The sequence below is a fragment of the Acipenser ruthenus genome, chromosome 4, assembly GCF_902713425.1.
Source record: "Acipenser ruthenus chromosome 4, fAciRut3.2 maternal haplotype, whole genome shotgun sequence".
Classification (NCBI taxonomy): domain Eukaryota; kingdom Metazoa; phylum Chordata; class Actinopteri; order Acipenseriformes; family Acipenseridae; genus Acipenser; species Acipenser ruthenus.
Window position 1 is genome coordinate 89,659,288 of NC_081192.1, and position 23,911 is coordinate 89,683,198.

The 23,911-nt window shown below is 36.1% G+C and overlaps 1 protein-coding gene across 2 annotated transcripts in view; it reads left to right on the plus strand.

Annotated features, from left to right (window-relative positions):
- The window catches only part of LOC117400093 (POU domain, class 6, transcription factor 2-like), a 124,550-nt gene that overhangs the window by 96,974 nt on the left and 3,665 nt on the right, over positions 1-23,911 (plus strand). For both annotated transcript variants that reach the window (XM_059023063.1, XM_033999534.3), the window contains 4 exons: positions 3,428-3,562; positions 13,810-14,019; positions 16,999-17,164; positions 19,010-19,178. In XM_059023063.1, coding sequence (XP_058879046.1) covers positions 3,428-3,562; positions 13,810-14,019; positions 16,999-17,164; positions 19,010-19,178 — 680 coding nt within the window. The remainder of the gene's footprint in view (positions 1-3,427; positions 3,563-13,809; positions 14,020-16,998; positions 17,165-19,009; positions 19,179-23,911) is intronic.

Sequence of the window (23,911 nt, forward strand, 5' to 3'; positions counted from 1 at the left end):
TGGGATCAATAAGCTACTAACAACCAAACGAGCAAGATGGGCTGAATGGCCTCCTATCGTTTGTAAACTTTCTTATGTTAGGCACTTAATTGGTCCAATTAAGTAATTTAAGGTACAGTTGGAACAAAAACCAGGAGGGACACCGGCCCTCCAGGACCAGGATTGGAGACCACTGCTCTAACTCAGTTGTTTTCAACCCAAGTCTTGGGGACCCACTGTGTCAGCTGGTTTTCATTCCAACTGGGCTCTCAATTACTTAACTAGACCTTTAATTAAACTGATATTTCCTTTAATTAGACCTTTTTTAATTGTTTTTAGCTCAAACAGTTGCAGATTTCAAGTTAGCTATAACATTTTATAAGTAACTTGAACTCTGCAACTGTTTAAGAGTTGAAAACAATTAAAAGGTCTAACTGAGCAAATTATCATTTCAAGTAAGGGTCTAGTTAAGTAATTGAGAGTTCAGTTGGAATGAAAACCAGCAGACACAGTGGGTCCCCAGGACTGGGGTTGAAAATCACTGCAGGAAGAGCGATTACAAAAAAACATAACAAGTGCTCTGGCTTTTTTGTTCCATACCACATCATGGATCGTTATTGCATTGTTACCTGTTTGACAATGTGGGCAATAACCCTTACACTATCAGTGCATTAGAGCAGCCATTTTGAAAAGAGCTTTGAAACAGAGTTATGAAAGTTATGAGTGTAAAAAGTCAAGATATTAACAATGAAAAATTGTACGTACGTTTTTAAAACAGTTGTAGCAACACTTGGGGATGTATAACGCTATATTTTTCAGAACCCCGCTACTTACTTTTTAAGGCATGGTAGTAAATGCACAATTTAAGCTTTGTAAACTGCAGAAGTACAGTGCATATTAACCACAGTAAACCTATGTGGGAAGGCATAACTGACATTCACATGACACTCACGTTGTTTTTGTTCCTAATACTGGTTGGGTTACTTTGCAAAAGTTGAAGTTTCTTAATTAACTCTCTTGAACATATGTTAAGTAATGCAAAATTATAATCTTACCTTGCATACCCTGAAGAAGAGTCATTCATTTACATACAGCCAGTCCGTCACTGATGTGTATGTGCATTGATTTCAGTAAAAAAAACACGTTTTATATGGTGCAAACCTGTGCATTTACAAAAACAGGAATACATATCATGACTCACCGTAGTACCAGAAAAGCAACGTGCTTTCAGTCAGTATGAACCAATTACTTACAGACACACTTGATATCTTGTAAAACCTATTTCCCCTACTGTTCAAATGAAGCTCTTGTTACTAATGCTAGAGTTACAATAAGATTTTACAAACATTTATTGCAGAATATGGATTTTGTAGCTTCAAATATTTTCCAAGACATTTTACATTTCTTATTAAACAATCTTTTTTTACAACAGACATAATTCTGTATTCCCTTTTGGGCTATGAAACACAATTTTACATATTTCATATACAAGAATCAAACCTTTTATTAAAAAAGTAAAATACCATTGAGTTTGTACATATTTATTTATTTGTAAATATGTATACACTCTTGGTCCACTGAGATACAATATTTTATTTACCAGGGTGTTCTGTTGGCAGGCATTGGATTTCTAGTATACAAATCCATTTAATACAAGTTTAGATATAATAATACATTTTAAACAGCATTACAACCATTCTGTACATGCTTGTGCTGTGACATGTGGTTCTGACAGTTCATATTGACTTTTCCACATAAATAAAATTCCTTTAACAATTCATTATCAAAGCAGTTTTACACACAATAATATATGTCTCAAATTGGTTTTCAGTGCGTTGACTGTGATTACCAGAATAATCCCTGTGCTCCCGTTCTACAATACAAAGCACAAAAAACAAAGCGAAGCAAGGCCCGCCCACTTTGTGGTCCAACTCTGTTACAACGTATACACTCAGCAATGCAAATAATTCTCTAAATTGACTATTAAATTATCAGTCAAGAAAACATAGGCTGTAGGCAGACTTTACTCTCAACCTCTTTCAAATGAAAACCTAATGACAGTAAGCATTACTACAGAGATAGTTAGCTTTACAAAGCCTAATATTATGACACAAGTCAGAAGTAAGGCCATTTAAACTCTATAGCACTAATCAGTTTGCATTACAAGACTTAACAATGAATTAAAGGTGTAGTAACCTAAGAACCATAACATTCATCACACTAAGTGAAGTGTAGTAACATAGCAGTAACATTTGTTACAATACATTTATTTCAATAAACCATTCTATTACCATGGTAACATAAAACATTAAAAAATAAATCATCTAAAATATAAAAACTTTTCATTTTATTTGTACCCTCCAAAGAATCATCAGATTATTGATTTTAAAGAGATGCGCTTGACACACACATACACACACTTTTATTATCTGGCTATTTAAAAAAATTGCTGTCAATGAAAAATTATTGATCATCCGTGGCCTTTTTTGAATTGCATTTCTGAACCAGTAATAATGCAATAATAAAATATGAACACAAGAAATCTGTCTGTTGTTTTAAGTCGTAATAGATATTTATTCTTTACTTAATATAGGTGAAAATACATTTTATTTAGTATAGGTAAAAGATCATTATGACTTGATGATTTTTTTTTTTCAAAGGTCCCTCAAAAAAATTATCAGAAGTGTATCCATCCGAATTCTCTGTGAACTTTCTTTTCAACTTTACGAGCAGACCTGATCTGAAATTTCCAATGTGCAATCTAAGACATGATGGTTTTCATATGATGGTTTTCACCTTGGTCCACCTGTTTTAATAATATACACAGCGGTGGTAGTTACTTTCATTGTGTTTGAGATAAATTCAATAGATCCCATATACTAAGATGAACAGTCCACTTCATGTTCAGTCAGGTGTTTACTTTAAGATTGGAAGTTGATAACTTAAACATTCCTCAGTGGTGTGATGGTTAAATACTCTCTGCTTTAGCTTTGGCTAGGTATCTGTAATAAGACACTTCATATTCATTTGGGGGGTTTGACGAGTTTATTACAAAATAAAGCTGTCTGTACTTTTGTGGAAAGATAAAGACTGTCATTTTTAAACGTGAGAAAGAAGCAGCGAATGGGCAATAGTTCATAGTCAGAGTGGTTTGTGAGGGTGACAGGACAGGTTACTGTGATGCATTGCTATGTTTGTTCCTTCTATTGTTAAAGCTACGGGGTCCAGACATGCTGAGTGAAATTCATGCCCCCAAACAGGCCCAAAGGAGCCACTAGCGGCTGCCGAAACTGTTAGCACAATTCCCTATTCACTTCTCTTCAAGCCAGCTTTGAAGCCAGTATTACTGTAAAGGTGACATAATGTAATATAGGGTAAATACAGTTATATATAGGCACAGCTTGCTTGTAAATAACATTAAAGTGCATATTGCTCTTTTGTTCTTCAGCTCAATCCACTGGCCAGCCAGGCCGCAGCGGCAGCAGCAGCCTTGGGGTCTATAGCCGGCTCGCAGGCCTTCGGAAATGCACTGTCCAGTCTTCAGGGGGTCACAGGGCAACTGGTCACTAATGCACAAGGACAGGTGAGTGTGAAATAGGTGACTGAGGTGGGCGGTGCATGTCTTGAGAAGTGTGCCTAAAAATAAAAAAAAAACTTGAACATTCATGGTGTTGAGGCAGAATCACGTGGATGATTTAAGACCCAACTTGACAAAGTTTTGAAATCAATCAGCTACTCGGAACAGGACGAGCGACTGATCGGCCTCCTTATGTTAAGTGTCTGTAATTACAAGTACTAAGCAAGTTCATATGTAATGTTGTTGTACCAAGTTGTAATTACATAGCAGTGTATTCATATATTTTTTGTCTGTACATTTTAGTAAGCCAATCAGAGACATATTGTATAAATTTACGAAATTTATACAATCCCTTAACAGCCATGAATATTCAGTTCACCATAATAATAATTAAACCTATTTATCAGATACTAGTGTTTCAAATCGACACATTCAGATTCAATTAAAATACAGAAAATGGTACTTGTCTGGAGCTTATTGTAACTTGAAGACACGAATAATAGACATGTATTTTTAAGCATACAATATACAATATAGAGAGTGTATTTATTAACAATAAAGAGTTGATTGGTAAAGAGCCATTAACCTGCTATTAGTTAATGTCATAAACAAATTGAACTGGCTGTTATGCTTTGTTTAGGCCTAGGTTGGCTTCTTCCTTTGGTCTTTTTTAGTTCAAGTTACTTATTAAATTAATGTATAATGTAAATTCTAACATTGCCTTTTTTAAATGGAAAATACTTTACGCCAGTATCCTGATTTAACCTACAGTCTTAACTACTGAAGCGTATTGTGGTGGCGAGTGGTGGGTTCTGAGGAATAAATGGACACAGGAGGCAGCATGCAGTCCAAAGGCAGTTAAAACCACCGTTTATTAGCTCTTAGCAGGAAGCTGATAGCTCAGACAGGGATAGCTCAGCTCAGACCCACGCCTCCCTTTTAGATTTCTGCCCTTGGCTCCCATTGGGTACCCTGGACACACAGACATTTGCATACTGGGCGCCCAATCACTCACACACGCAGTGACGTACCGCGCATGCTACGAGAGGGCGGGGGAGAGCAGGAGCGAGAAGCGGGCGAGGTCGCCACACACTAAGAAAGAGAGGAAACACAAGGATTCACTCACTCATACCACATGCATACACACAGACACAACATAAGACTGCAAATTAATCAATAAGGCACAGTGGAGCACAACTATTTACAGTAAATACTCCCACCCCGTCCCCAGTCCATAACACAGTCCATTTTGGTGGCGATAATTGGCATGCTACTGTAGTATTTCCATGTATTGAGTCTGTCTGCTACGTGCAGGGAATAAATGCAGGGAATAAATAGTTCCCTTAATGTCAAAACATTGTTCTTGAAGTTTGGTCTTTAACATTGAGACTGCTTCCACTTGCATTAATGTGCACTTAATTACAACACGATGAGCTTGTCATTCTCCTTACTGCATATGCCATATGAATGAGTGTATGTTACAAGAAAAAAAAAAAGGACACCATTTTGAATGACTTGTCTCTGCTTCTTGTTGGGAACCCCCTAGGTAGTCCAGTAAATAACACATTTTCCTGGGGCACAGTAGTTCATGGATCACTTAACAGGTTATTTACTTAAACGTATGTTTCAACAGGAAGATGAAGCACATACAGCTAGTTTTAGATGGAATGTTCTTCAGGAGGATACAATATACTCAGCTTCTAGCGTCAGCTCTGCCTGATTGAGTGAAGCAGTGACACACACATTTTGATGTGCCTAATTTGCAAAAGAAGTTGCATTACGGGGAGCATTGCTGGTTTATTTGCAGCATGTTAAACTCTGCAGGAATAAACAAAGCTTTACTTGCTCTTAACTCTGTGAGTATCAGTAAAATGCTGACCTTGTCATATTTACTGGATGGGTGCAGAATTGTTCCATCAGTACCCAGAGGCTTGAACGATGATGCTTGTCAAAGTGAGGCCTTATCTAATGAATCATCTTATCGCAGGTGCACACAACACATATTAAAGGAAGATTGTATGGACAATGTGCCCTCTAAGACAACCCTGTGCTATTTACCTTAACTCTTGTTTCATCACAGTTTTCATCAAGAGACTATTTTTTTTTTATATAACAAGCTATAATAATAATAATGGTGTGAGAAATAGATACAGCTGCTCTCTGTAGGGTAAAGTGTGTGTGTGTGTGTGTGTGTGCGTGTGTGTGTGTGTGCACTGTACACATATAAAAGAAACAAGACAAACAGTAACCTGAAAAACTGGAATGTTGCTTTTGACGTGGAGAAAAAAAAAATCAAATAAAGAGATTTCAATCTTTTTTTTAAATCCCTAAGGATTGTCTTTTGGAAAGCATGGACATACAAGTAACAACAACCCCGCATTTGTATTGGCTGGAAGTGTCAAAACATTGCCTCCAAATCAATGGAATATTTGATCATATCTTTCTAAATGAAACAACAAGGCACTTCCAACCAATACAAAGAGTACATATGTATAGTGTGAGTGTTTGTCTGCATACTGCATTCATCTATATATTAAGTACTTTGATATCTGCTATTCAAGTGTGTGGCAAAGTGGTAATGACGTGCAGGTGAGTGCAGTGCAGAATAATCACACGGACAGACGTTGGTACAGGTGCAAGGGTGTTTATTTAATTTAATAAATGTCCAGAGCCTCAAGGCAAAACCTGTAAATAATAATAGTGCTGGAAGTGATACAGCGGCGTGTATCACTTCTAATTGTAATCCTACGGGTTTGACCCGCAACCCCAAAGTCCCGTTCCGACACCCACACTAAACACGTACACAAAGACAGTGCGTGATACAAGTGTTAAAAGGTGCAAACACAGAGACAGTTCCGAAAGTGAAACAGGTGAGTGGTGAAGTCCGGGTTTTCGCTGGCCTGCGGCTGCAGCTCCGGATCGTGCTCAGTAATCTTAGTGAGACAATAACACACAAGACACACAGTGTTAGGACACAGACACAAAACACTCACGGTCGCGTTCACGTTTCGGGCTCCTTCTCGGTTATATGTTTTAACCATATGCAAAGGAACAGATCACTCAAGCCATGCCCCCTATTTATACCCTCGCCCATGACCCCGAGGTTAACGAGCGCATCCGCTCCTCCAGTCCTCGGATGCCACGCCGCTTACCGTCTGGGTCACTGAGCTCGGGTGCCATGGCTCCGCCCCCTTCCGAACTGACCGACTTCCATCTACCCTACGGAATAAATTGTCGTGCCATTTCATTAAGGGTACTCTGTTCCTCGTATACCGTGCTCTCACAGGTCGAGAGGGAGATCTAACACTAAGACTCATTCGATCTCTGTCACAAAGTGTCAAAAGAAAATGAGTGGGTTTGTAATTGTAAGTAAGCATATCAGGAGAGGGAACACACATCATATATACAATGTGTTTGTAAAGATTAGATTAGATTTTTGGTGACCATCAGTGTTCTAGACTGTCAGTGTTCTAGCACCAGACTAAACGCTATTTGCTTATGTGCAATTAGCAGGGACTAAATTAAGACAGTGGAGCTGTAATACATGATGTGTGTGTGTGTGTGTGTGTGTGTGTAGAGAGGTGCCTCTGTGCCTAATGATGTGAAGAGTGTGTGATTGCTCTTTGAGCTTCTTGATGCTAAATGGTGCTAATGAGGCTTGATGGATCCTGTGCTTTTAACAAGCCTGCAGCAGTAAGAATGATTATGCTGGAGATGGATTTGATGGGATTCTCTTGCTTTTGTAGTGTCTTGGCTGCTGACACTCTCCGACATAATCAGGTCACGGAGACGGTCAAAGCCTACAGCAAAAGCCTTAGCTCCATACCTCATTATTAGGGTGCATTATTCAGTCCTGAGTCTTCAGAAATACACATCACACCAAAAGGAAATTTTTCTCTCTTGTTCCATAAAACTAAATCTTGTAAGATGGCCTATAATGTTGCTTTTATATGCTACTTAAAAATGTAATGTAGTTAATTGATTGCATTTGTCCGTAAACTAGACTAAATTTCTACAGCTTTGACCCTTCTTTTAAATGTTCTAGTTTTAACTATAAGCAATACATAAAACAAAGTAATGAAAAAGCAATAGACTTAAAATAATATATTTTTAAAAACTGTAAACATAGTGAAACCATACAATTGTTTTCTATAAATTGACAAAATTACAGAGGAATTATATTGGAGATTTCCAATTTAGCGTGATTCGTGAATTATATATATTCCAGTGATCACAACTGTGAGCGAAACTGAAGTACAACTTCTAGCATAATATGTTTTGTTTTATTTTCTTATTTTATTTTTTACAAAGATGCTAAATAATTTGTATAAAAAAAAGTTTAAAAAAAATGTAATGTTTATTTCACAATAGATATTTTATTGACAAATGTTTCAAGAGATTTCAGTTTTAAAATAAGGGGGTTAGGATGTTAAACACATCTTTTTGTGTGCTTTGTGGATACTGTAGATATGTGTTTTATTTAAAACTGGTTGCTTTAAATATGTGTGTGTTAATTCAGTTTTTTAAGGCTTTTAAAGGTTGAAAGCCATATGTATTTCCTTTAGTATCATATTGCAAGTGAAAATCTATTTGATGGCTCCAGCTCAATATCCAGTTGACTATTGTCCACATCACAAACGCGCCACACAGTTTGACTCAATTAACAGTCTTTGCCGAATGAAAGAACCAGGATTTTTTTTTTTTATCAGAATAGAGACAATTATCCATTCACCTTGGAGTTTTTTTTTTACTGCTTGAGCCAAGGTTGATGCACAGTAAGAACAGCACTAACTTTGTACATAGTACTTCAGTAACTCTGGATCTCGGTCTGTAGATTCCCAGGATGCTCTATATTGAACCATTGCGAGTGGAAAACACTGTGCTCAAACCTGATGCTTACCTTCAGGTGAGACATTAAAAAAAGAAAAGAAATCCACAGCACCTCAATAATTTAACCCCCAAATCATCCCAAGATACTCCTTACCCCTGCTATTTCCTGGGCTGTGACATAACCCTCCATCAGACCATAACACCATCAGAAACCAGACAGTGGGGCATCTGTAGCATACCGTCTCATTTATGAAGGCACAGGTTGTGAACTAATCATACACTAATCACTAATGTGTTAAGTTGATCTCAGTCACTCTGGGATTTAGAAACCCTGTACCTGATATGAAGTCACCATAGTGAGGCCCGTGTTTTAGCACATTCCTTGACGACGAATCTAGATTCAATGGGGCATTCAAATGCAATGGATCTCTTATTGAACCACACAAACAGGGTTGGATTGGATTTTTGGCATTTAAATTTGCTTCACCAACAGTCTAAGCACTCTGCATTCCATAGAGGAAGCGAATAGGATTCTAATAATCTTCACAATTTCCAAAAAAAAGTAATTAAAAAAAAACATGGCAGATATATATTTTTTAACTTTCTCTATCTTTTTACCACAATAAAATCCAATTTTAAAGGATTCTATTTTTTTCTGTTATTGTTTTTTGTTGGTTCTCTCTTATACCAGGTCTGGCTGCTGCCATCAGGCTGTCCCTGTGAACGAAGTGCTTGCTTCTCAGTGGACTAATTGTGAATAAATAAATATAAAAGACGGTTTACCATTCTGATCATTCAATGTGCTGATGACATATGTTGGTGTTCCTAGAACACTCATCGACTCCTCTATGCTTCACTACACTGCTTCTATTTCAGCAGACACACCATTCTCATACAGATAGATAAGGGGGCCCATGTGCATTCTGGGATCTAAACGGTTACGTTTTCACTATTTCACTATGAGAGCATTATTCATCACATCTATATGCTGTGGAATTTTGTGTTTTTTTACTTTCCTTTCAGAGTTGAGTAAATCCCATAAGTTTCCTTTTTTTTTTAAATCAGCAGAGAAAATGGCATGGTGACCATGGATAACTGGAGATTGTTCAGTTGTGAGAAACTTGATGACATTTTTACGGAAACAAACCAGCATAATTCTAATGAGTTATGGTCTCGGTAGTGGGAAATGAGAAATCCTTGGATCAGACTACAGCACATATAATAATCCAGAGCATGGAATAACTACAAGAAAACCCTGAAAAACTGATATCATCCCTGTACCAAGGGCACCTCTGGAGATGTTACTTTTTTGTAATTCTTTTTGTTTTCTAGATGTCCATGCTAACAACTCTGTATATGCAAAGACTATCCACGTCAGTGACTGTGATCTATGTTCAATGGCAAGGCAGCACAGAAGTACAAGAAGGGATGCAATGAGTTACTATAAATTATCTGTTGGGTAATGTGAAGTAACATAACCAAATGAGCCATAGTTGAGATGAATTACAAATTACAACTCTCCATTTCCAAGTCATCTTTCGTCATTATATCATAGAGCTGGGAGTAGTTTAGACATGCTGGAAGGGATTGAGATCATGTTAAATGAATAGAAGCTGAAATATAATCAGCCAGGAATAACCTGCTGATGCACAGAATATGCATACAGTATGTATGTGATTGAGACATTGCAGCTTACCAGGGGCTGGTGTTAACAGCATTTAACCTGCTACACAGTGATATGAATGCCTATCTTTTCATTCCATTCCTGTGGAATAATTCCAAATATTTAAAATAAATAAACTACAACCTGGCAAGTGCTTGAGCCAAAGAGAAAGCTTTATTACATTGTATTGCCACTAATTACAGGTCTCCTCATTTGCCTGATATCAGTAATTTAAAGTAGCATGTTGCTTTATAAACCAATGGGCAACCAAATCAGATACAATATCTTATGAAATGCATGGTCAGCAATAAGGGGAACAAAATGTTGATGCCTACTGAAAAGGGGGATTTCTGTTACAAAAAAAGGGCGTTTTTAGCGCTTTGATATTATGCCCTGTTCTGCAGCTAATGACAGAATTGCTGTTATATGTCTTGTACATGATATTGCGCAGGTCAGCTGTGTTTTTTCATTCCATATCACAAAAGGTTTTATCATTCATCAGTGACAAGGCATGCTTGCTGCATGCCCTCAAGCATCCATCAGGTTTAGTGGTGTTCTACTAACATGAGAGATTTTGAATTATTAGTATTGTTATTATAAAAACTCAGTAAAGAGAAGGGCAGCCCTGGCCTAAACATGAAATGTAATTATACAGCAATACATAAGTGTTTTTTTTTATTATTATTATTATTATTATTTTATATATCATAATTTATTTAAATATATAAATAAAACTATAATAAATAGTTCCTATGAACTTCAGTGCATAGGGCAACACCAGTATGTTTACGCACCTCACTATCCACAGCAAAAAAAGTAAGCATGGCAACCAAAAAAAAAAAAGTAAGCACGGCAAATAATGATCTGAACAGAAACAACAACAGAGAATCATACAGAACACACCTGGCTATTAAACAGGTAAGAACGGTAAGTTGCTTATTAGTTTGGTAACAATAGCAGCTTGATTTTTGATTCACAAAAATCGTGCAAATTGACCTTTGGAGAAAAGGCATTGATGGAGCAATTCTTTTTTTTTTTTTCCTTGGATCAGGAAAGGGGGGTGAGGTATATTCTAAGAATATAAATCGTGTTGTCAGTCTCATAGGTGTTTTTATAAAGCTCCTGCAACTAAGCGTGCATGCTAGTTAGGTTAAAAAAACATTTGCTTTAAGCGACAACAACAATGAAGAAGCGTTTATGGCGTGTGAGTTTAAGATCCCTTTTTGTTATGAGTTGTTTCTACCTGTTTTTCCCTTTTGGTTGTATTTTTTGGGCATAGAGATTTAGATGTGCATGCCGTTTAGAGGACTCGGAGATACTGTACAGTATATGTAACAAAGCATTTAAATCTCACACAATGTTCAAAACAGCAGTTCATGTTCAGTTTAAGCAATAATTTATTTGGCAGTTAATGATCATTTTGGTGGTTACATTGTAATGCACCAACAGACCTTTTGTATATCGTTATTGTTTCTTGTGCATTATGACTGGCGACAGCATGTTTGCACTATTCTGTTCCAGAGAGAAGCATAGTGTGCAGAAAACAGTGCAACATTTTTACTATTTCGAACCTTTATAAACTGTATACCATTTGAATTGGCTTAATAATAATTTTGTATCTTTTTATTATTCCATAATATGTGTCCTTAATCGTTTTGTATTGTGGTTTCTCCACTCATGGATGTTTGCCATGGTTAGAAAAACTTAAACAGGTAGTTTGTTAAAAAGAAAAAACTCCCAAACTCTCTGATTAAGTTACTGTCTATGGGGGAAGAAATGACTGTTGCACACCCTAAGTGCATTTTAATACAGTAAGGTAAAACATAAATAAATACAGAGGTTTTAAATAATTTAAATTTAAACTAGATTCTAAACATACTGTAACAGAATAACACATGGTAGTTTAATTCTATATAATTTAACATGTATGTTATTACTTGTGAAGGAAAAACAATTTGATTGAGTGCTTGGGTACTGCAAAGCACATATCACTAACCTTGTAGCACCATCTAGCATAGAAGCTGTGGAAATGCCATGCTTGAGAATTTTTTTAAGCTTGCTGACTTAAAGTTCAGAAAGCTAGAAAACAATTCCAGTAAATCTAATGTGTACTGCCATCATTTTGTAGATTTGACAATTTCCTATATAAAATATCTATATGCACTTCAATTACTTTCGAACAATAATGTTTAGTCACAATGGAACACAACGTAGGCTACAATATAGATAGATAGATAGAAATGTAAAATACACTAGATCTTTTTCTATAAATCAGATTGATTCAGTACCAATTGGCTGAAAGTTTGCAGTGGATACTTTACATTTTTAAAATGAAATATTATAAAGATTTTTGCCCCTTTAATTCACACCTAGAAATACAGTACACCGCCAAAATCATGATTCACTCAGTAACAACACGATTCTCTTGTTTCTACTGCACAATATATTTTGTGAAAAGTCTAACACAGTCAGCTTTAAGAACATTGTAAGTTCATTGCATGAAAGATGTTTTTAAGGCAGGATGCCATATATGCAGGCTGATGCATTGAGAGGGAAAAGGAAACCTGAACCAGCACTGCAAATACCAGGTGGCCGAGGGCACTTTCTGTCATGCCATCAGAGATCATATGTATGATCATGTTTTTATTATTATTATTATTATTATTATTATTATTATTATTATTATTATTATTATTATTATTATTATTATATCCGGAGGGGATTTATAAAACTAAAAAGGATTTCCGAGGAATCCAATGAGTAACAGAAAGGCTCATTATCTAGGCATAATCTAAATGTATCTGTTAAATTTCACATTTGGAGCTGTGTGGTCCAGTGGTTAAAGAAAAGGGCTTATAACCAGGAGGTTTCTGGTTCAAATGCCACTTCAGCCACTGACTCATTGTGTGACCCTGAGCAAGTCACTTAACCTCCTTGTGCTCCGTCTTTCGGGTGAGACGTAATTGTAAGTGACTCTGCAGCTGATGCATAGTTCACACACCCTAGTCTCTGTAAGTTGCCTTGGATAAAGGCGTCTGCTAAATAAACAAATAATAATAATAATCAGCCATTTTTTGTAGTCTCGAAATACTTCAGGTCCATTATTATAAAATGTGCAAATGAGACTTTTTGTGAAAGAGGACAGGCTCATAATATGAAGATGAAATGCTCCGTGTACTTCAGTCTTAACACTTCCAGTAAGGCTGCTATCCCTGTTCCCTTTCAATCACTTGCACAATATTTATGCTAGGTAAGATTTTTTTATTACGACACTATGGGCAGGATTTTCAAAAACCAGTGTTATTGTAGCGAGAGCTTTAGTAGCAAGTGATTTTCAAATGACGTGTTAATTAAATCGATCCGTTAATGCTTTGAAATTAAGTCGATGAGGTCATTAATGAATGCATTTCTCGTTAAAAAGCTTAATTATCGCAGGTCACCTACATCACTTCCTGTCTCAACGACTAGATAAGGGGAACTCATTAATCAAAATGCATGTTAACAAGATCAAGAAAAATGAATGGAAGCATAATTTGGTGTTATGGAAACTACTAGCGTACAGGGAGGCGGCTCTCCCACCAGCGAGCAGCAGCCAAAATGAAAAATAATGGGAATATCAATGTTGTGTATAATTTGTAAACTTCTGTATTACCCTTGATCAAACATGTTGAGCATATACCATTCTATACCCAGAACCCAAGACCTGTCCACTGCCTGCCTTTTCCATTGTTACCATAATGGATTGTGCTCTTTGTTCTAGATTATTGGAACAATTCCACTGATGCCTAACCCAGCAGTGCCATCAAGTCAGACAGGAGGTGTAACACAGGGCCTTCAGATGCAGCCAATCACCCCTCAGCTGCTGACAAACGCCCAAGGCCAGATTATCGCCACAGTCATCGGGAACCAGATCCTACCTGTCATCAACACCCAAGGAATAACACTGTCGCCCATCAGGCCAGGCCAACAGGTACAAGATGACATGAGATTGAGGCTCTAGTGGTCATCACATGGACATATTTGGCCAATGCAATTTGAAGTTTGGCCATGACTGTATTTTATTTATTTGGTTAACACAGGTAAGAAAAGCAGGTTAATTCAACTTAATAAAGTAATTATTTAGTTTAGAATGAGCAGCAACAAAACAGCTGAATACAGGTTTTCACTTGTTTGGGTTAAAGGAATAGCTGAAAATGAATCGAATATAATTTGTGAGATTACCTTCCACCTCCATGAGGACACAGAGAGGAGCAACATACAAGACTGACCCGATGAGATTCTAGAATCTCACTCGTGTTTATCAGATAACACTTTTTTTTTTGCAGTTTAGAGCTCATAATTCTAGAATAACGAGAATGGTTCACCAGTCCTACTGTGACATATTTAGCATTCCTTTTAAACACCTGTCAAAACATGTTTCAGATAGAGCTAAAGGCACTTTCCTGATCCCCTGCAGTGCAACGCGAAAACATTCCTTTTCTTTGGTGCACTGAAAATAAAAGACATGCCATTTTGACATACCCGCAGAAATAAAAAGCCATCTACAAAATTGCATTATACAGGCTTTAACGTTACTACTTCAGCTTTGCATTGCAGGAAGAACATATCCAATAAAATACAGTGCTCCCCCTTTATAACGCGGTAGTTGGGAGCCATAGTTAAGAGACTGTGCTATTTGTGTTCCACCTTATAACGAGAATCCTAGTGTTAGTGTAATGGCATTATGGGGCAAATGGGAGCCTTGACTGTACCGCCTTATAACCTGTTCCGCAGTATAACGGGCTGCCTTATAAAGGGGGAGCACTGTAACATTAAACACATCAACCCCCTTTATAGATGAACTATAAGTGTCTTTATTTGTTTCCAACCCAACAAACAAAACATACTCATTCAGTTTTGCAGGTGGTATAATTAATGTAAAGTTGATACATTTACTTGAACCAATAAATCATCAGGTTCTAATACCAATATTATGTCGATTTTTTTTTATATTAAACAGTGTATTTACAAAGGTGTTAATATCAAAAACCTCTTTCTTCATTTTATTCAATACACACTACACAGCTTGCCACACTTAATTACTTAAAATTATATTACCATCCATAATATTCCAATTAACATAAGTATCTATTGCATGATATCACAAAATATATTTTAGTAATATTAAGGATTTGGGGTTTGTTTTGCAAGGTATTGTACCATATATAGTGCCATTTAATATCATTTAGTTAAATTAGTAAAACTTTTAGATGAGCTCAAACCATTTCAGTCATTGTTGTGTATATTTTGAGGCATTAAGAGTCAAAACAATTAACACATACAGCATCTTGTACATTGTAATATCTACATGTAATTATATTTTTCTTTGCAGTTGTCAATTTATATCCATACGACTGAACAACTAAACACACAAAGCACATTATGCTACATTCATAAAGCGTCCAGTAACAATTACAAACTATAGATTAACCACGATCTGCTGCAGCCAGTACGTATTTTCATCTTCCTGTTACAAGACAGCTGGTACCACACTTGTAACATCTGACAGTCTGTGTTCGCATCACTTAAGAACTTCCCAGGTATCCAGAAAGACATTATGTTCGTAAAATCAATCAAACAAACAACCAAACTGCATTAAACAACATTTAAAAAAGTATTTTTTATTATTGTTATTTAGAAAAAATGGTACCTTCATAGTACTAGTCCTGTAGCTTGATATTTTTAATGCACACATATATCTGACAGTCTAAACATAATTTAACAGAATGGTGGTAAAAACCACTCTTATGAAAAGGAGATCCATAAATGTTGTATTTACATGCATTTCTAAAACACTACTGTAATGGGAGATTCAGCTATCTAATGGCATACAGATGTAATAGAAGGTAGTTCACATTAATGAAAAAAAGAAAAAGAAGACAGGCATTCTTGATCCTCCGTACTTTTGGAACCATGAAGTGAAAATATCTGTATTAGACGATAACAACCTGCATCTTTGCAGATATTAGAACTATAACAAGCAACCCCTGTCACTGCATGGCATTACTATGAGGCTTCTAAGAAGTGCATTAGGAAGCCTGTATATTTCAAGAGCATTACATTGGAATTAAATTGTCCTAAATAATGTAAGAAGGCATGTTTCTGTGGAAACACTTTCAGCCTTTTTAATATCAGTGAATTGGTCCTAAACGTTTCTGTGGGTGTATCTCCTGGTAAAAGCTTCTTGTGACCGGATACTTCCCTCCCTCCGTGTTTTAAAACCAGCTCTAGTAAGACGAGACCTTGCCCAGTCAGGTTAGTAAAGGTATTGATTTTAGTTGAACTAAGCATTTTTTTAATCTGGTCTGGATTTCTGTGATAAGACTAACCAGAGTCATGTGTGCTTTACTACCCAGTGAAGGATCAGTGAAACACTGCCCGTTGGCTGCACACTGTGTCACTTCAAGGATTAGTGGTCACCATCTTCCCAAGATCTTATTTTAATCTGGCTTTTTTCATTTTAGTAACAAAAGAGGATTACCAATGTCATGGTTCTTTTATTGTAATGAAATTGATTGTTAAACCTTCAGGGAAGAAACAAGAAATAGCAGATGTTTAATAATCTCACGAGTGGTGATTTCGATTCCCCATTTTACGGGACATAAACAGTAAAAACAGTGAATATTAATTAAAGATCGGAAGCTATAAACAATTGCATACACCCCTTTCAACAGGCTTTTTATTTTGAGTTCATTAACTGTGCAAATGTAACATTGTTAGAATTTACAGTATATACATGAATGGATAAAAGATTCACAAAAAATAGCAGTGAACATGTTAATTATAAATGACATTAAAATTTCTAACAGAAAAAAAAATGGTTCAGAGGAATGCAACATTGACATAGAAACTGTGTTGTCTCCAGTCTCCACTTTTCACTTCCTGTGGTTCTGTGTCTTTGTTCCTGTAGCCCCAGCAGACACAGGTAGGTCCAGCAACCTCGCAGACTGGCTTTCTCCACTTGACACACAGCCAGGCCTCCATGTCTCAGAGCCCAGTGCGCCAGGCCACCTCCTCCTCTTCCTCCTCCACATCGTCCTCTTCCTCAGCTCTCAGTGTTGGACAGCTGGTCAGCAGTGAGTACCCCTTGTTCCAATAGATCCATTTTCTCAAGCGCACTGTCTCTTGCTCTCTTGCTTGGGGAACTGGACCCGTTAACATGTAGATGTGACATTTACCACACACAGGCATGCTTGCATACAAGGCTTTATAAATAACTGATAGCACTGTAAATAGGGTGCAGGGCTGCTGGGATGGCACTGATTTGAAGTGATAAGTCTGCAAGGCGTTCAACCCTTTCAGCACAAGGATAAACACTTTATCAGTCATATTTCCTAGACGAGAATACAGGTCTTCAGTGCTGGAAAGAGTGTGCCTCACAATAATGTTGCATCATACACTAAAGAGATACTTGGGTTACTATATTATTTTGTTGTATAGCCTTCTGTGCACTCTCTGCTTCATCAGTAAAAAGGCATTGGTGGCTTACTAGTTTTTAGCATTCCCTGAGGTAGCTTTAGTTGCAGGAACACAAGCATCCTCCCTCCATGAAGCTCTCTAGACACACAGCAGCAGCAGGGGGTTTTGAATGTTATATGTAGCTCAGGGGAGCAAGTGTAAACAAAAGAAGCTTATATAATTCCTGAATCTTTGCAGTTTATTCTTTTAACTAAATGGACCAGATTTTCTGTAATAATAATGGTACACCTGTTGTTTTTATTTTTTGAGTTGAATGTAAATACTAAAACATCTAACTAATATTAATGGCCAGAGAGTACACTTGAGTGTTTAAGACATCGTTTTCCACTTTTTCACATATGAAAAAAAAAGATAACTTTGAGGTCAATTTTTCTATATACATCTGAGGATCATTCTGTTTCTGAAAACCCGTTGCTGTATATAGAATTATTTATTGCTACACTGAATTATACTTGAATTGTGCAGACAGTATTACTTCAATAAATGCATTCTTATGTATTTGTTCTGCTTAAGGCTGAAGCATGAATATGCACAATACATATCCAATCTCTATTCAAGTTCATCGTGTTCAATAAAGGTTTTGGATACTGCGGCCCCTTTCTAACACTGTCCTTGAGCAGCACAATATGAATAGATTGAATAGAGTCAAGATTCTGAGATTCATAACACGCAGCAGGACAGGCTAATATTCAAAGCTAGATACTGAAGCTGTTGCTACACCAAGTTATCTTACATGTCAGCCCAAACTATATTTAATCAGACTTAACTGAAAGAACATTAAACAAACATATGAAAAAAGGACCAGTTGTTCTGAATCTTTCATCTTCAATAATGGTTATGTTTCTTTTCTGTCAATATTCACAGGCAAAAAGTTAATTTTACAACCAAGAGAAATATAACTAGCCTACATGTTTGTTGCTGCCACAGTATTATTACAGAGGAGTATTTGTTTTCAAATGTTGTATACAGTCATTTACTCTGAGAGAGGAGACAAACAAATAGCAATTCTATAAAACACTACCACTGGACAGCTTCAGTCATTGAATGAAGGCATTTGTCAAAAATGTTGTCCCCTTGTTTTGCTTTTTTTATAGTCTTACCTCAGAATTTACAATTAGTGTTGTGAAGTTATGAAATAATCTACAGAGGTTCGCAATGCCTATTATAGTTTATTAAATAAAATCAAACTAAGTGAACACCGTTATTTATATGTTTGTTAAATGCAAAGTACATCCCTCAGGTTCCATGTAATAATGAATTGATGTTTCAAACTGATTACTTCTGATTAACATGATTGAATTGTGTATTTATACTCTAGAATATTGGTTAACAATACACAGCACTAAATAATGAAAGAAAATGTTGTCTAAATGCCTGTTCAAAACTGCAACATATTTAAAGCAGGTAGTGGCAGTGAGTTTCATTCTTCTTATTTTTTTCAGACCCTCAGACAGCCCCCAGTGAAGTTGACGGAGTAAATCTGGAAGAAATTCGAGAGTTTGCCAAAGCTTTTAAAATCCGCCGCCTGTCCCTTGGGCTGACACAGACACAAGTTGGGCAAGCTTTAAGTGCCGCAGAAGGCCCAGCATACAGCCAGTCTGCCATCTGCAGGTAAACATATACCATAGTCCCACATGCTTCAGTCATCTACCTCACACAGATAACAAATAATCATTCATGAAGAAGAAATCATTTTTTATGGATCCATTTAATTGAATAGCCAAGTGCTATTGTCTTAAAAAGGTGAGCCAAGGCTAGGTTTGAACAGTATATACATTAAATTAATCATATGAGCTTGACCAAAGGTACTATATTTAAGCTATAATATTTGACATAAAACATAAAATTATATTGCATTACATAATCTATTTTTAAATGGCTGAGAGGTGATTTAAATTTAAATGTAGATCCCAGTTGGTATTAACTGTAACTGATTAGCAGGTGCTTACACTTTTTTTACATAAATAAAAAATAATGATAGATATTTTCTGCATTTTAAATAAAGGTATGGGGAAGCGTATTTGTATTTCCGCAATAACACTTCTTCTTCATAGGTATGATATAAATATTATGTTTACTTCTTGCTGATGGTGTCCTGTGGTTAGCTCATTCTAATTACAAATTAAATATTTGAGAATAATATACCTCATTATTATGCAACCTTTTAGTCTTAAACTGTGCCACAGGGTGCTGCTTGTAAAATGATAGAGGAGATAAAACATGGGAACATTTTACTTTTTAGGATGGGACTGAAGTTACAGTTTCTATGAATCAGACACACTTTTAGTGAAATGACAGCAGGGACTTGAACTGGCACTCTAGTGAAATAATGTTATCTTGGACCCAGAGCTTTCTTTTGATTTCCATATTAATTAATTATCATTTGAGAAATGTGGCCAGATGAAAGTCTGTGCTGGATATGAGGGATGCAGAGATGTTGATTTATCCATTTAGAACTTCTCATCTTGATTAGTGCAATGCTTCTTTTGTTGTTGACTAAACTTGACTAAACTTAGAAGGCTTCAGTTCCACTGCTTAGGTCCTTACACTGGGCACCAATGAGCTACCGAATTTATTTTAAAGTTGCTGTAATAACTTCTGACCTTCATGGATTAGGACCATCCTATCCAAGAACTATTAACTCCATTATTCCTACTCGTTCTTTGAGGTCGGAAAATGCAGAGCTTTTAGTTGTTCCAAAAAGTCATCTTAAATCAACTGAAGCCGGAGCTTTCTGCTGTTGTGCTCCTCGGTTGTGGAACTCTATTCCAGTTACCATTAGGCAGGTTGAAACACTGGATTCTTTTAAATCAAAATTGAAAACATACTTTTTGAATGTGCTTTTATATAGTTGGTTGTAACTGGAGCGTATTATATATATACATGAGCTATTTTGTTTTCATGGCATGAAGGGCGCTATGTAAAAATGCATTTGTATTGTATTATATTGTATTAAGAGCACAGCAAACAGAATGATCAGAAAACATAATTTTTTAATAGAATCACTGTTACTTAAACAGAATCATCACACTGTAACTGTAAAACAGGATTTTTTTTGCAGCAACTTAATTTTGCTAATGGCCTTCAAGGTCCAATTTTTGCTTCAGTAAATGTTTGCGCTCCTTTTTCTTTTAATGTAGCGCACATGTATGTATAATATAGTTCACGGCACATTCATTTTGCAGATTTTTAATAAACGTGAAATAAGCAAACATTTCTTGCTCGTGAAATTTTCTTGTTTTACAGTATTTAGAGTAATGTATTTTACCTGATTTAACATCATTTGGAATATCTGAGCACTTTCATTAGAATACGTGGTTGCAACTTTAAAATGTAAAGTACTTTTGTGCTTCAGCCTTACTTGATTAAAAACTGGGCTGTCATCAATTTTTTACCACATTTAAAATGCATGTATTTTGTTGATGCACAGGACTGTTTATCCAACCAAGTACTATTTGCTGTTAAAATTTTCATCAAATCAATGTCAACAGGCCTATGAAAATCGAAAACGCTCTGGGCAGTTGACCAGTTGCTTATAAGGTGGGCTTGTAACAGTGCAGTATTCTTAAAATCATGCATAAAATATTAAAATCTAACATCATTCAAATATTTATAACATACATTAAAATACCATAAGTAAATCATAAAGACGTCTTTACCCTTTCAAGGTTGTTTTTGTTTGTCTTACATCAGAAAAGAAAGTAAAACAAATGACTGCCGTCTAACTGTTGGATATCCTTTGCAAGTTTTTCAGTTTCCTTAACTGAAACACACACACACACACACACACGCACATAAAATATTCAGCTTAATAATATAAATGTTAAAATGTAGTTGCTGCTAATTAGAGGACAGTGCATATCAATACCTACTAGCTAAGGTTCTGTCTACTCTGTAGATATTAAGGATCCCATTGACATCCTCCAGAGCAAGTCTGAGATGTTAAACTGGTGTCATGGGGGGGAGGGGGGTGACATTGTACTGTAGTCAATACAATTCTGGCCTGGCTAAATTCCCCTCCAATTAATTCTCAACAAACAAAGCTTGCATTCCCCAAAATGGGGCTGAAGGAAGATGAAGATGAAGATGCAGACTTTTGTTAATAGCAGCAAGTCATCAAAGATGAGCATGACAGTCATTCAGCATTCTAGTCCCATTCAGCGCTTCAGTGCTTAAAAGTAGTAGTAACTAAGCTCCATCAGCATAGGCAACACTAAATACATATTTATGCATGAGCTGGCAAGTGCTCTTTTAGAGTGCAGGGGAATTACTTTTTTTATTTTTCCTCTTGGGCGCTGACTTTTATCCTCTGCGCCATCATTGAAAAGCCAACTCTTAACTCATTTCAGTGGATTTTGCTCTTGTTGATCCATGAAATACCTTTTTACCTACTCTTTATATTTGTTAATGCATTCCCTCCAGAACGGAAGTGTACTTTTCCTGCAGTTTATGATTGGGGTTATAAATAATACCAGTGTGTGGTATGGAGTTTGCAGCTTACATTTACGCAATGATTTCCCATAAAATGCATTGATTGTTGTGAAATACAGAAAGGCACTGTAGGATTCCTCGACTTGCTTACTCTTTCCGACTGTTTTGTTTTACAAGCATCTACACTTTCCAAAATGGTCCTAACCTTTTTTCTGTCCCAACAGAGGCGGTGCTGTGTTCAAATTGCCCTCTTTAAACGCTTGTTAGATTCCATTAAAGACAACTTGGCTCCTAATTCAGACAGAAGGCAGACACAAGTCTGAAGCATTTCAACTATGTGTATTTAATGTTAAAGATGTCAAAAATATAGTACCTTTATTTATGCACTATCTGCTAAATTACAAAACATGCACATTTGAAAAAGGAATAGACAGTCCTTAAATACAATAAATGGATGTTGGACCTGCCAATAGATAAAAAAAACAATTTTTTCTGATCGTATTTTTATCAATTTTATTTTACTGTAAACAGAAATCATTTCGATTAAGCGAAGCACTGAAGCTTGTCGTTTTTTAATATTATTGTCACACTTTAGCTTTAGAAAATATAATGCACCCCTTGTTTTTCCTTCATAATTGTAATGATCTGATCTTTTTAAACAAGTTATCATTTGGGTCGCTTTTGAAAACAAGATGGCTGTGCCAACTTAATGAGGTCTTCCTGGTGTGTGTAATTGAATGCTAAACCAAACCTAATTTTTATAATTACACCACTAAATTTAAAATGAGCCTTAAAAAATGGATACTTACAAAGACTCTAAAAGGAATACAAAACCAGAATGTTTGGTGCTGGATACTACTAAAATACAACAAGGACCAGGGGTCACAAATGGAGATTAGATAAAGGGGCATTCAGAAAAGAAAATAGGCACTTTTTTACACAGAGAATTGTGGGAGCCTGGACCCAACTCCCCAGTAATGTTGTTGAAGCTGAAACCCTGGGATCCTTCAAGAAGCTGCTTGATGAGATTCTGGGATCAATAAGCTACTAACAACCAAACGAGCAAGATGGGCCAAATGGCCTCCTCTTGTTTGTAACCTTTCTTATATTCTTATTTAGCATTTCTATTAGTGTGCTGTAATGGATATACTTTGTCTAAAACTATGGTTCTATTTTATTGATCTAAAGGTGATTTAGATCAATATCTACCCACATACCCACTGTTTTTACTTCTTTATTGCAATCCACATTTCTTCTTGTCTGGATTGGCTATCTGTTCCTAGACTTGATATTAAAAGTCATCAGAACTCAGTTGAGACCTGGAGCTCATTGCATGCATTTTTATATTAAATAATATGTTACAAGTAACAAGTGAGTAATAGCAATTTTACTTGTGTATTATTCATAATAAAATTGTTATAATCGTAACAGCTGTCCGGGTGATCCAAGTATGCAGCATACCCCTTGTTCATCTTTACCTTTTCACGCAATGTAATGCAACATGTGTCATATAGCATTTATAGTTAGGGCTTCTATTTTTTGGTTTATTTTCCATCTCTCTCTATTCATTTAAACCTTAATTAATAGTTGTTAAGCCTTAACTGAATACCAGATTGCTTAAATTAGCAACGCACTACTAGAAACTAATTCAGTGGAAATTTATAAGCTGAATTCGGCGATTAGAGCCAGATCGAAATGCAGGTTCAAATAGAATCAGATGAGATCAATGCACATCGTTTGTTAACTAAATCAAGATATGAGGGTAAAAAGAAACAACTTCCTTTGGTAATTAGTGTTTAATTAAGAAAGCGAATCGGCTCAAAATATGTTTAAAGGGAAGTCACATGACCGAAAATAAATCCCGAAAAATAGCAGCCCTATTTATAGTGTATTGTAAATAATATACAGATAAA